Here is a 14,412-nt window from a genome sequence, read left to right as displayed (position 1 = left end):
AAACAAAGACAAATCAAGATGACAGTTGGGAATATTTACAATACTTTCAGATGAATGACTGGTACCACCACAGTATTAGTACGAATTTCAGGATAGTGCGGCAACGATACTAATGATTCAAATGTAACAAGTAAGTATGTTCTGACTGGCACGTAGGCTTCACTATTTACATATATTTCCAATACAAATGCAGAATACGCCTGACTTAAAGGCCTAGACAAAACTAAAAGTGTTGGGTGATTACTATGAATGTTCCCTTGAAATATCTTGAGTGAAAATTTACTGAAATTCACGCATTACTCGCATGCCTTGTATGCAATTCTAGCACTCATATCAATATCTTACGTCAGAATACAAATCGAAACCAATTTCTCTATTGCTGGAGTAACCACTCACATGCAGTCATGTTAATTCTAGACAAATTTCATTCCGAATCCGATTAACCCCCATAGGTCGTAACAGCTAAATGTATAAAAACCCAACGACTTAACTCCCTTACTTAGTTGTCTTTGACGACTGAATTTGTTCACTCGGGACTTCGGTACAAATAAGCGCTTCCGTGAAAAGTTTTGTGATATACGTTTTAGATTTAACCTGGTGGATTGGAATTGATTTAACAATGGCGGTGGAGCCAATGATTGAGCAACGCGTCGGCTACGGCAGCTCCATCATGATGACTCTGATGGCAACTGTTATTGGCCTGGTGATCACTTACTGGTGGCAGCAAAGCAAACGTTATGTAAAATTGGGAAATAGGATCCCAGGACCGCCGAAAGTTCCCTTCATTGGCAACGCTCACTATTTTATAGGAAAGAACCACAATGGTGAGTTTTCGGGATAGCAAATTGTTTAATGTAAGACGAGAGAGCCAACGCTGCAATAATAATATTCAAATTATTTGGAATACTCAAGTGCATAGAGAAGCTGTGAAGTGTGTAATACCATTTAGACTCTCCCATATAACCACATATGTTATCCCTCGGAATAACATTCGCATTTTTCGAATTTCCAGAAATTATGGAGATGGCTCTAAGGATGAGTAAAGAGTTCGGCAATGTAGCTCGCGGTTGGCTAGGAAATAAACTTGTGATTTTTTTGACCCATCCTGCTGACGTAGAATTAATCTTGAACAGCCAAACACATTTGGAAAAATCAGATGAATACCGATTCTTCAAGCCCTGGCTCGGCGATGGACTCCTCATCAGCAAAGGCGACCATTGGCGTCGCCACCGAAAACTCATTGCGCCAGCCTTTCATCAAAATGTTTTAAAATCGTTCATTAGCACGTTTTACAATAACAGCCTCAACGTAGTAAAGAGGTTACAACCCGAAATCGGTAAGGAGTTCGACGTCCACGACTACATGAGCGAAGCCACCGTCGACATCTTGCTCGAAACCGCAATGGGTACAAAGCGATCTGCTCAGGACAATCAAGGATTCGAATATGCAATGGCCGTTATGAAAATGTGTGATATCATTCATAAGAGGACTTATCACCTTCTCTATCGTTGGGACACATTTTTCAACCTAACATCGTTAAGAAAACAAGAGGAACGTCTGTTGGGAATTATCCATGGACTAACGAAGAGGGTCATTAAGATAAAGAAGGAAATCTATGAGAAAACATATGTGGGCGGTGCTGCACCACACCCGTCATTAGCGGAAATCATTGCAGAAGATGCAAAAGACCTAAATACCAAAAAACCAGCAGTAATTACCGGACTTCGGGACGATTTGGACGAAATAGATGAAAATGATGTTGGTAAGTTTCGCGGTTCACGCCTACCTGTTAGCTCGTCATTTATCATTCAGCGGTTAAATGATGAGATCAGAATTTCCTCATTTATGGTAACGCTATTTCCGTTTTCTTCCTTATATCAATTTCTCTTTATTTTGTTCCGCAAGGTGAAAAACGTAGATTAGCTTTCCTGGATTTGATGGTCGAGACCGCGAAAACCGGAGAAAATTTGACGGATGAGGAGATCAAAGACGAAGTCAACACAATCATGTTTGAGGTAATCAGTTCTTGCCTAAAACGTTCAACTTCACCTGCAAATTGATATGCGTTCTTAGGGGCATGATACAACAGCGGCTGGATCCAGTTTCGTTCTCTGTCTTCTAGGATGTCATCCAGATGTCCAAGACAAAGTATACGCCGAGTTGCAGAGTATTTTCGGGGACTCAGATCGCCCATGCACATTCGCTGACACTCTAGAGATGAACTACCTCGAGCGAGTAATTCTGGAAACATTGCGATTGTACCCTCCAGTACCAGTCATTGCCAGGAAACTGAATGAAGATATTAAACTGGTTTCTGAGGACTACCTCTTGCCACAGGGTTGCACCGTTGTGATTGGCACATTCAAAGTTCACCGTCGAGGGGATGTTTACCCGGATCCTGATATTTTCAACCCCGACAACTTCCTTCCGGAAAATACTCAAAATAGACATTACTACAGTTTTATTCCGTTTAGTGCTGGACCAAGGAGCTGTGTAGGTAAGTGGTCAATTGAATATATATGTAGTTCGTTTAAGATGCTTTGAAATAGGGAAAAATTGAGGTCATGATTTTGGAGGATGTTCCATATTGACCTCAAGATGACAGCGGGTACCCTCTGATTCCACTGACTAACCCATTACCTTGTTTCTTGGTCAGGTCGTAAATATGCCATGCTCAAGCTGAAGGTTCTACTTTCAACCATTCTTCGAAATTACCAGATTTCTTCAGATGTGGATGAAGATCACTACAAGCTGCAAGCGGACATCATTTTGAAACGAACTGATGGATTCAGAATAAGGGTGGAACCAAGGAAAAAGGCAGCCGCTGCATATTAGGAGACAACCTCGTGACTTTCGCTTAATTAATTTTATGATTAGCATACAATTAAATATTCTACTGTTTATGCAAATATAATTACATATTTACAAGATAGATGTAAGGCAATGATGCAAAGAATATGCATACAAAAACCCATTCAACTCGTATTCATTTGAATAAGTTATGGAAATAGCAAATTATTTAATAGCTGCTTAAGTAATTGAGTGATGAAACTGAGACTCAATGGCCATCCAAAAGTCGGGTCAATCGTGGAACTTCACTATCTATAGGGTAGGGGATAGTGGAATTTGTTTATATATTGTATATGGAGGCTAATATCTCCTAAAGAGAGCATAGCGAATCGACCATACCCACGCGTCGTCATTCACAGTTACCTCTGCGGGTCTTCCCGAGATACCTAAACTCCTCCTCTACTATTTTGCGACATATAATTCCAGGGTGACCCACCTGTCGGGTACTCTGGGAAAGTCGATTCCATTGTGAGACATCCCAACCAAGTTTTCATTAGTTATTATCCGCCCTGTGAGTTGGGGTTTAAGAATATGCTCAAAGTCTTTCCTGCTTATCGTAAGAGGCGACTATAAAAAACAAAAAAATTGAAACTTCCGATAGGCACCTCACCCCAAAAAACTTTGGCTATCAAAAACGGACTATGATTGGTTTCTGGAATGTGCGCGCGCTTCTCGACAACCGTAACGGGGATCGTCAGAATGCTCGCTTTTTCCAAATTAAAGTGGAATTGCAGCTATATAAGCTGGATATTCTGGGCCTAAACTAGGTAAAATGGTGAGACTCTGGAAAGTATTCCCCTTCTTCTTGCGGCAATGTATGTACTACGTACCATCGTCATGGAGGACTTCGTAGAGGTAGCATTGTGATCGTGCTGGGTGGCTTCCTCGGACATGTGATGGGGAAGCACGGTCTTGGTGACCGCAACAGTAATAGTGGGATCATGGATTTCTGCAACTTTCACCGCCTCGTTATTGGTGGCATATTGTTTGAACACCGAGCCTGCAATTAGGTCAGTTGGATCTCAGCTGACCGATGATGCAGTACGAGCAATCAGATCGACCAGTTCTTAATCAGCAGTAGATTTAAGAGTTGTTTCCTGGATGACCGCAACAAGAGAGGCGCTGATATCAGCTCCGAAAGGGATCGGACGGTCGCTTACGTTCGCTTGTGCGTAGCGTCCACCTCTTCTCAAAAGGTTGGAGAGTCGACCGACACCCCAACTTAAACATCAACGACTTGTATGACCCAGCCGTCGCTCGGCAGTGTGAGAGCTATCTTGCTGATCGGATGGCAGACCTACTGAGTAACTTGCCTGAGAATATCGATGAGCATTGGGATCCCATCAAAAATGTTCCTTTATTGGGTGCTACACAAGTCGCCCATGTCCCGCGGAAGCGTCATAAGATCTGGCTAATAAGGGGTTGAAAGCTCTACTGCCCGCTGTGGGGGATGGCAGGTGTGATGCGTTCGAATTTCGATACCGAGCGAAATTCCATGAAGTTCAGCATAAGGCACGTGACAAGAGAGAACTTGCTATGGTGCTGTACAGGGATGCGGAAGATGCCGCAGAGCGCAATGATTTCAGAACTGTACACCGTATCAAGAAAGAGCTTGCATGTCATCGCAAATCTTTCGAGGGTCATGTGCACGACGTCAACGGTCAACTTCTCATCCACGATGATGAACAACTGAAGTGGTGGAAAGAACATTGCACCACGATTCTTAACCATATCACATCCGGTGCAGTTCCTCTTCTTCTAGTTGAAATCACATGCGGGTACGGACTATTCCTCCAAGCAAAAGAGAAATCATTTCGGCCATCAATGCACTCAAACGGTGTGAAAACGCTGGGCTTGACGGTCTACGCGTAGAATTATTTATCGTTATACCTACAATTACTGCTGATTTGCTGCTTCCACTTCAGTGAAACAAAGGTTTCCGTGCCACCGTCGGCTGAAACAATGCTCCCAAGAGGGACAAATTGATCCACCCTCGATGTTCTGCCCGTTGATGCAGATAAGAAGAATGTGATCACTCGGCGAACTAAAAATCTTGTCTTCGTTAGTATTTATCGTCTCTGCGACCCCTGCTTGCATGTCTCTCCAAGTCCAAAGCTATTTAGTCTACCTCCATGACTCGATGAAACATTTGAAAATATCATATAAAAAAATATTCTAAACGTTTCCTGTTCACTTCTCTGAGGATTTTATAATGTAAGTAGTAAAAGTTTGCGTTCTGATACCGAGTAGTCGGGGGGTTTGAGTATAGATATCATCGTCCATTGAACTTCTCCACATACTCCAGATAAAGCAAGATGGAAATCGTCACCGATGATAAGAAGAAATAATATCGTTGACATGCTAAAACCCTGCCGAAAGAACAGGGTCCGGGAGCTGGAGTCTACCTCTCGAATAAAAACGAGAAGTGGGCTTCTCTTTTTGGGACAATATGCAACGGTTTTTCAAGGTGAAGTTTACGCGATTCTAAGGGTGGCAAACTGGATGACCGGTTGAAGGGCAGGCGAATCGTGATCTACAGTAATAGCCAAGCTGCATTGACGGCATTGAGTAGTCCTTTGATCACCTCGAAAATCGTTCAGGAATGCAGAAACCGTTTGAACTCTATGTCTAGATTCAATACGGTGGAACTACTCTGGGTACCTGGTCACTGTGGCGTAGAGGGAAATGAAATCTCGAATGCTTGCGCTGCGAGAGAGGGGTCAATCTCTCTACGCCGGGATCGGAACCAGTAATTGGAGTATCAGTAGCATTGGTGAAGTCTGTCTTCAAAAACTGGGAACAAGTTTCCCACAATGACAGGTGGCAGACCCTAAATGCTGCTCGACACACTAAACTTTTCCTGCCAGAACCGAGTATGCGTACCGCAAAGTTCATCCCGTCGAAAAGCAGAAGGACTTGCAGGAGTATTATGGACATTCTGACAGGCCATAATTCACTAGCTGGGCATATGTTCAGAATTATTCAAGACGATACGTGTCCCTGAGGAAGCGGAGTCCCCAGAGCAATTCTTATGCGAATGCCCCATCTATGGGCGCATCAGACATCAGATCTTTGGTGCCGATGTTCTCCAGTTGCGACGGGTAGCATCACATCCACTAACGGAAATCCTGCATACATTAACGTATCCGGAATATTCTGTTAGATGAGGGTGGCGAGAAAATGGGCCAACATGGCCAACCACACACTTCCCCACCACATACACACACACTCCCGTCTGCTCCAGTTTGACAACGAATAAGTGGCTGGAATTCAAATTCGGACACAGAAAAGCGTGTAGACTCTTCTTGCTAATGATACATGCTCTAGGTCTGTCCCCGACAGCGTTTCTTGCTGTTCTATGGAATAAATTATAATATCTGCTTTAATCGTTCGGTCGCTTCCGATCCAGAGCTCCTATATTAGTACAATGTATATGTCTTCCTCTAGGACGAAAACCCGCAGATTAGCTGAGGTGCATTTCGAGCGTTGCAGATTTATTTGCGCTACCCTCAGCATGATCAGCTGGTTAGTGGCGTCAACTGGATCTAGATCATCGTCTGGTTTAGTGGAGCGGAACACTTTCACCTTTGCGTTGCTGACTCTGAACCGCACTTTATAATCTGCTTTCCCCAATGCCTACAGACATTCTCTGTTTCAAGGGAGCAAAAAAGTTTGGCTGTTCGCCTGGGGTTGCTGGTAACCAGCCAGTTGTCCATGTCCACACAGATTAGGAGGTGTCTTCTGAATGCCTGCCCCAAAGCCTTGCTTAGTTCCACTTGCGTATCGCTACTGCGTCTACTAGTAAGGGAACAGGGCGTTGATCTCCCAATATGTCTCTCCTATCCGGCTTTGACCCAGGAATGTTATTGTTACGCGAACAACACAACGCCCGGGGCACCATTGAAAGAGCCTCATTTCTGTCGCAAATGAAGTTGTCAGCCACGTGTCTGAACACAAAAATAAGCGGACAGATCGATGATATGAACAGGAGTGAACACTTTGCGCTGGAGCCAACTTACCGTGGGAACAAACGAAAAGTGCAACGCAAAGAAATGACATTACACTGTTGATGAGTGAAACAGAAGCTGCCACAAATAGCAATGATTTCGCCACCGAATACCGCATCATGGAAGAACGTGCAGGCGTTCGTAACCCTTTCGATTGTCCAATAAGGAACGGCTTCTCATTCACGATGATGAGCAACCGAAGAGGTGGAAGGAGCCTTTCACCAAGATTCCCAAGTCGAATAACATTCGAAGTTCAGCGTCTTGTAGATACTATGAAAAAACTATCGTACCATGCGGTTAAGGCCCCTGCAGTCTCTTCTGAACTGCTACTTCAACTCATTCGTAAATTCAGACAATCTGATGTCTTTCCCAGTGAGTGGAAGAAGGAGATCATATAAGGCCTACAAATAAGTTCTGTCGGTTTTCACAATAGATGGCGTAGCTTGTTTTTTATTCAATTGATCCACATTTCCAAACATTCATCGGAAAGCTACTGTCAATAGGCACAAACGTCAGTATAAATTATTTAATTGAAGTGTAAACAACAATACTTTTTTCATCAACGAAAATGGCCAATTTTGTACCAAATAATGTGTTTTTGCGGGGAGTTCTACTTCATTATTTCAATATGAAGAAAAAAGCAACCGAAAGTCATCGCATTTTGGTGGAAGTTTCTGGTGACCATGCTCTATCTGAGCGAACGTGTCAGAGGTGGTTTGGACGGTTTAAAAGTGGCAATTTTCACTTGGAAGACGAAGAGCGCGCGAAGATGAAGAATTAGAGGCATTGCTCGACCAATATCCATCGCAAACGCAAGAAGAACTTGGAAAAACACTTGGAGTCACTCAGCATGCCATTTCCCACCGTTTAAAAGCAATGGGAATGATCCGAAAGGTCGGAAATTGGGTTCCGCCTGAACTGAAACCAAGAGACGTCGAACGCCGTTTTTTCACGTGCGAACAACTGCTCCAACGACAAGAAAGGAAGGATTTTCAGCATCGAATAGTTACTGGCGATGAAAAGTGGATCCATTACGATAATCCCATACGTCGGGCAACGTGGGGATACCCCGGCCATGCCTCATCATCGACGGCCAAAGCGAATATTCATGGTGAGAAGATCATGCTGTGTATATGGTGGGACCAGCTGGGTGTGGTATACTATGAGCTGCTAAAACGGAACGAAACGGTCACGGGCAAACTCTACCGACGTCAAACGGCCGCAATACCAGCAAAGGCATGATAAAATTATTTTGCAACATGACAATGCTCGTCCACATGTTGCACAGCCCGTTAAAACATATCTAGAAACGTTGAAATGGAAGTCCTACCCCACTCGCCTACTCTCCAGACATTGCTCCTTCTGATTACTATTTGTTCCGGTCGATGCAGCATGGTCTGGCTGACCAATTACGACGAACTCTAAAAATGGCTCGATGAGTGGATAGCGGCCAAGCCGGCCAATTTTTGGCGCGATGGTATCTATAAATTGCCTGAAAGATGGAAGAAAGTTGTGACTAGCGATGGGCAATACTTTGAACAAAGAATGTATAACCAATTTTTCACAATAACGCTTCAAATTTAATAAAAAAAACCGACAGAACTTATTTGTAGGCCTTATAGTTAAGATTCTAAAGAAGGTACTCCTCTTGAGCACGACACGTGGTATGATGTTATGCTTTTTGTTGTTACGAAAATAACAGCCAAAATCATGAAACTGATTACAAAAACCTCCTCGCATTTATGATCTAGACTAAAAGAGAGGAGTGGATTTCACTCTGAATAATCCCGTGCTGACAACACTGAGACCCTTCGGGTCATTTCTTGGATAGTTTGGGAAGTTCAGTTATCCGTTTCATCTGCTCTTCATCGATTTCGAAAAGAATTTCAACAACATCAACGTGTAGTATATCTGAAATGAACCTTAGCCAAATGGCTCTGGTTAAGAAAAGGCTAGCAGAATCGGCCTGAAGATAAACTGCAATGAAACTAGAGTTCTTAGTGAAAATGCCAAACAGGACAATGTATAATGTTGTTTGTGCGAAGGAAGAAGTAAACGTCCCAACATCAAGGTTGTTTCGAACAAGAAAGGGTCATATCCAATTGCAAACCTGAAAAACCAATCAATTTTGAACTAGAATTCTGAATGTTCACAAATTTTACAGATGCTGTACTAGACTTATAACAGTAAATAATATAGTAATTATTCACAAAATTCTAAAGGCGGAGTTCATTATATTTCCCCAATTCTTTCATTTATATTCAGATTTGAGGATTCTAACCCACCATTAACGCCGAATTATTTCCAATTAGAAACAATGGAATGTAAAGAGAAATGCCCAACGCAAGCACTTTGCATCTGACCAACCTTACAGCACTCCTATTGAATTTTCATTAGGTTGGAAAAACGGTTTGATTCTCCACTACGGCGGGTTTGCAACTTTGATCCGATCTGATAAGTCAATAAGGATGAAAAATGTATAACTGAATCGGATGGTGTATAACAGATTCCATGTGTCCCGGAAATAATGAAGTGCAAAACTGCCCCAGTGCTCCATTACCACCTCAGGCTATCGTGCTTAGAAATAGCTTGGGGTGTGGTTATGAGGATGTTCTACGATGTACTGAAGAGGGAAGAGCTTCGATGGACGGTAATGAATAGTTAGATGAGCTGCATTTAATAACCAATCCTGCTCCTCGACGTTACGACGTAATGATAAACAAGCAAATAAGAAGCGCTTTTAGTGAGTAAAGTCTCCTAGCTAGGGTCGAAAATCACAACCGATAACAGTTACGATGATGAAATCCGCGCACGGTTGTTGTCAGCCAACAGAATCCATTTCAGCTTACAAAAACTGTTCCGCTCGAAACGTCTCACCATAGCGTGAAAGCTCTTACTGTACAAGACAATGATCTTGCCAGTCCTCATGTATTCCTCGGAGACTTGGGTGCTTAGTAAGAACAATTGCGAACTCTTGGCCGCGTTCAAGAGAAGAATCTTCCGAAGAATGTTTTCCCCTACATGAGGATAGACTATTCCGTAGCCTACATAACGACGATACCATGACCGTCCGGTCGTGGGTAAAATCCGGCTCAATAGCTTACGGTGGGTGGGTCACTTAATCCGTATGGATGAGGATTATCCAGCCTGGAAAGTCTATAAGGGCAATATCTATGGTAGAAAAAGAAGACGAGGCAGACCCTGCCTAAGATGGAGCGATGGCGTAGGTCAAGACGCCAGATAGCTTTTAGGGATATCGAATTGGTGGACCTCGGCGCAAAACCGGGTTGTCTGGACTTTCTTATTAAGGCAGGCCTAGACCAGATACCGGTTGTTGCGCCGTTGATGATGATGAACATTGGCCAGCGAAGCGTATCCCATCGAGACAACGAAAGAGGAAGAAAAAACAAAATAGCGAATTCGTCAGTCCCAGACGAAGATACTACAACAGGTCAAAGCTGATGCTTTTAGCTCAGGAGAAAATGTGAGGAAAATCCGAAAGATTCAGAAAGGCGATCTCATATTTAAGATGAAAAAACAGTGCGATCGAAAATTGGTGGCTTCCTTAAGTTAAAGACTTAGTGGGGAAAATTGTCGTTTCACGTTTCCAAAACATATGATCTACAACATCCAGAGGACATATCTGCGCTACCCTGAAAGAACAATTTTAACTTGATGAACTTGAGGAAGAACCCAATGTGACCCCTAGACAAGGCTATGGTGGTAGTCAAATGACCACAATGCAACTACTAGTGAACGCAGACCTGAAAATGTGGTTTCTTGGATTGAATTGGTTATTTGCCATTTGAAAGAATAGACCTCATTAAAGAGATGCCTTCAATGTTTGGCAAAGATACGCACAAGCGGCATTGTAGTAGAAGATGTGAAGAAAAAAGTACATTTCCACCTTTTTCTACAGAAAAGGAGGGACACATATTCTGCAAGTGCGCGAGAATTTTGCTAACATCGCAATCAATTCCTTAATAAAATAAGAAGAAATTAAACTCCGGGCATAGGCGGCGTACCGAATGAAGCCTAGAAGCAGGCATTGCAATCTAGTATGGTATCAGTTCATATGACTTCAAAGCCATCATAAACTTAGACCTTCCCTCGTGTCGATTATATAATGAAACTCTTTGCATCTTTGAAAAGAGCATAAAAGACCTCGAGGACTTCTCAAAAATCGGCTCCTTTTACTGAAGAGTTATCAAATCACAAGGGGCATCCATTCAGATCCCGAAAGAGAAACCTTTACAATATTTCAAGCCGGACTTTTTTCGACTGCATCATTTGCATTCAGTGGCTTTAAGCAATTTACTATCCACGGAAGACATTTCTCAAACAAATTGGAATATTTCGCAACTTTCTGCCGTCCAATAATTCTAAGAAGCGTGCCAACAAAACCTCTCATATGGGATGCAGCAAATTCCACCATAAATTGCTGTATGACTAGAAGGACAAAAGCGTCAACAGTGCAGGTAAAAAGCAAGCCGCGGATGCCCTTCTGGCAACGGCGCTAGTAAGTAATCAAAGGGGCGAGTATAGGTCCCAGGGTACACACGATTGAGCATAAAACCTGGGAAACACCTGCTGAACGAACACCAACCACTCTACTACCAAACCCTATCTCCACCTCTGCGTGGTGACCGCTGGGAGCTCTTTCTTCACGAAAAGCTGCAGACGGAAAAGAATGAAGGCGAGTCTTCCTCGCCTAAAAACGGACCAAATTGTACCAGCCGGTCCTCCAGGTTGGGGTTGGGTAGGGCTGACAACCCTCCACGAAAAACAACTTGTTAGGAAGCCACAATAGGAGCCTCGGACTGGACGGATAACACAACGATGAACCCAGTAACGACATCGAATAACGATTTGCACATTTTCACCTGGAAGGTGCGCTCCCCGTACAGAGATAAAGCTGCCAGACACCAAGGCGATACCCTGTCTCAATATAGGGCTGATGTAACAGCGTTACAAGAGATGCGATGGACAGGGACCGGTTTCCTGGAGAAGAGCCACCACACCATATATTATAGCGATCATCCAGTAAACCATGTGCTCGGAGTAGGTTTCTTAGTCAGCCAAAAAATGAAATCTGCTGTTATCGACTTTGAAAACATAAGCGATGGGTTATGCACTCTACGGTTGCGAGGAAAATTTAGAAATAAACGTTCACGCCCCTCCAGAGGAGACTGCAGTGTCAGAGAAGGATACCTTCTACTAGGCAGTAGAACGAACCCTGGAAGTCTGTCCCAGATATAATATCAAAATCATACTTGGAGATTTTAACAATCTAGTAGGAACGGAGCCCGTATTCAGGCGATACGTTGGCTCCTATATCTTACATCAAAATACAAATGATTACGGACCGCGGATTATTCAATTAGCAGTGTCACACGAAATGGTTATTGGAAGTACCTGGTTTGTACGGAAAGCGGTTCACAAACAAACATGGGCCTCTTCAGACGGGAATTTGACCACGTGCTGATCAAACGCGCCACCTCTCAGCATTGATGAAAGTCAGAACATATAGGGAGGCCAATATAAACTCGGATCACTATCTCGTGGGCGTGGTGCTCCGAGCTGGAATAATAACACCACCCAGAATCCCCTCTGGCAATCAGGTGACAGTTAACACTGAAGCTATTCACAACACAGCCCTCCGCATCACATATAAGAAGGACGTGGATGCCGCAATTACCGCAGTCAACAGAGATCCTGGAGATCAAGTGTCAACAATTGATCTTCACAATCACCTAAAAACGTTATCATAAATACAGCGACAAACATACTTGACCCCAGTCACAAAAGGAGTCAGAATAGCTGGATTTTTTTCTAAGGATATTGCATTCACGATTCCGATCTATGATCGAATCTCTACGACAATGTCCTCCTTTGCGCTAATCTTATGGATATCTCTGCACTGAACGGTAATTCTGTGGGTTAGAGTTCAAACTTCCGCATGCCTGCCCAGGGTTCGCCGATGATACTTCGAAACACAGTCGGTTCTACCCCGTTACTCCATTAGTTTATATAGAACTGTATAGAATGCAGTCAGTTTCATCCCTCATCGGCTGATGAATTTGTTCCCCAAGTTGCCTCCTTCTGCGATATTTCAGTGATCGTAGAATTTTTAAGCTTTTTTGCCGATTTTAGTTCGCAGTTATTCGTACGCCCGGTACATTGAAGATTGTAACTATCAGTGGTAGTTAAGTGTCCTTCAACTTCACGCGAAAAAATGGAGAAGAGGTCTATTTTGAAAGGTACTGGCAACTGTTTTCGGAGTAAACGATGACTGAGGAGTCAAAAAACACTTCTCCCAATCTGGGGTGTTATGCAAACCATGCCCATTGAATGGTTTGCAGTCGGGGTAACTGGCTATTTTCGAACGAGGCTCCCTCTCTGATACCTGGTTGCCTCAGTAAGTTTTAACTTTCCATACTATAGAGGCTATGGCATAGCGGAACTCCTAACCCTAATGCTTGTGGGAATCAAATGGATGAGCGACTACAAGCAAACGGGACTTCGTACCGCAAATAATCTGGCCCATCAGGCGGAGGCACATCTCCACAACACAACACATAATATGCAAGTTAAGAAGAGGAGCCGGGGCCTTCTGCGAAGACTGTAATCAGCAAGGTCTCTGCTGAAAAAGCAGATACCAGCAAAAGTAGTATGAGATCAGTAATCATAACAGAGAACCAGGTGACTACACCCAAAAAAGGAGAAATTGGAAAGTCAAGCAATGGGACCAAGGTCATTGCTGACCAACTAGGGAGATAGCCTAAGTGACGCTGGGGTTAAATGGTATCTGATGGAAAGCATGAAATCAGAAAAAGCCCCTAAAAAGACCTAGGATAGACCTAAACTTTCAACAACGGAACCAAGAAATCGGTTGCAGCGGAGAAACTCATATTCAAACCCAAAAGTGAGAAAAGCACAGGTAGGTCATGGATGAGGGTAGAAACCTATTCCCATGCGCTAAACAGCATTCGACTGGCCATCTTGCCGAACGTATTTTTGGAGCAAATACCCACACGTTCAAAATACGAAATCATCAGGAAATGTGCGAAGGAAGAATTAATGAGATCATATTCACTGGTATACGCTTTCGATTAGGTCTTAAACTGGTAGGGGCGGTCTTGCTTAGGATTAGAGTCTCTAAATTCCAGGCGAAATAGGAAAAGAACTGTCAACATATGCTGGAGGACACGTGCTGACAATCCCCCGCGATATCGCAAAGGCGATAGACGATAAAAGGACACAACCAAGCAGGAAACTGGAACTGTCGCCAACTAGACAACCTATACTGGCATCGTTCATGGCTCACTGGAGAGGAAAAGTTAGATGAACACCTTCTACGACTCAAGATGAACATCTTTACGCAGGAAAGGGCCTTGGAGGAGGCGGATGATACGCCGATATTGGAAAAAACTCGAAGATCTAATAAAGCCATTGGCCGAAACTAGGATAACCCAGATAAACCTCCACCATGCAAAACTGCATCTACAATGATTGCAAGAGCAACTCAAAAAGATTACATTGGAATAGTGCTAGC

At 43.4% G+C, this 14,412-nt stretch overlaps 1 protein-coding gene across 1 annotated transcript; it reads left to right on the top strand.

Moving 5' to 3' along the window:
- The first annotated feature begins 508 nt into the window (after positions 1 to 508).
- Positions 509 to 2,974, top strand: LOC119657449 (cytochrome P450 4g1-like). The gene is made up of 5 exons (XM_038064361.1): positions 509 to 824; positions 1,013 to 1,762; positions 1,906 to 2,015; positions 2,074 to 2,497; positions 2,657 to 2,974. Exons 1-5 carry the CDS (start codon positions 620 to 622, stop codon positions 2,833 to 2,835), a joined length of 1,668 nt encoding a protein of 555 aa, XP_037920289.1. The 5' UTR covers positions 509 to 619; the 3' UTR covers positions 2,836 to 2,974.
- The last annotated feature ends 11,438 nt before the right edge of the window (positions 2,975 to 14,412 follow it).

The sequence above is a fragment of the Hermetia illucens genome, chromosome 5 (assembly GCF_905115235.1).
Source record: "Hermetia illucens chromosome 5, iHerIll2.2.curated.20191125, whole genome shotgun sequence".
NCBI classification, from domain to species: domain Eukaryota; kingdom Metazoa; phylum Arthropoda; class Insecta; order Diptera; family Stratiomyidae; genus Hermetia; species Hermetia illucens.
The sequence above is the reverse complement of the archived record's forward strand: the minus strand, read 5'-3'. Positions and strand labels throughout refer to the sequence as shown.

Coding starts and splice junctions, on each gene's coding strand:
- LOC119657449 (XM_038064361.1), top strand. CDS start 620: ATGGCGGTGGAGCCAATGATTGAGCAACGCGTCGGCTACGGCAGCTCC. Junction 2,016..2,073: donor TCAACACAATCATGTTTGAG/GTAATCAGTTCT, acceptor ATGCGTTCTTAG/GGGCATGATACAACAGCGGC. Junction 2,498..2,656: donor TGGACCAAGGAGCTGTGTAG/GTAAGTGGTCAA, acceptor TTTCTTGGTCAG/GTCGTAAATATGCCATGCTC.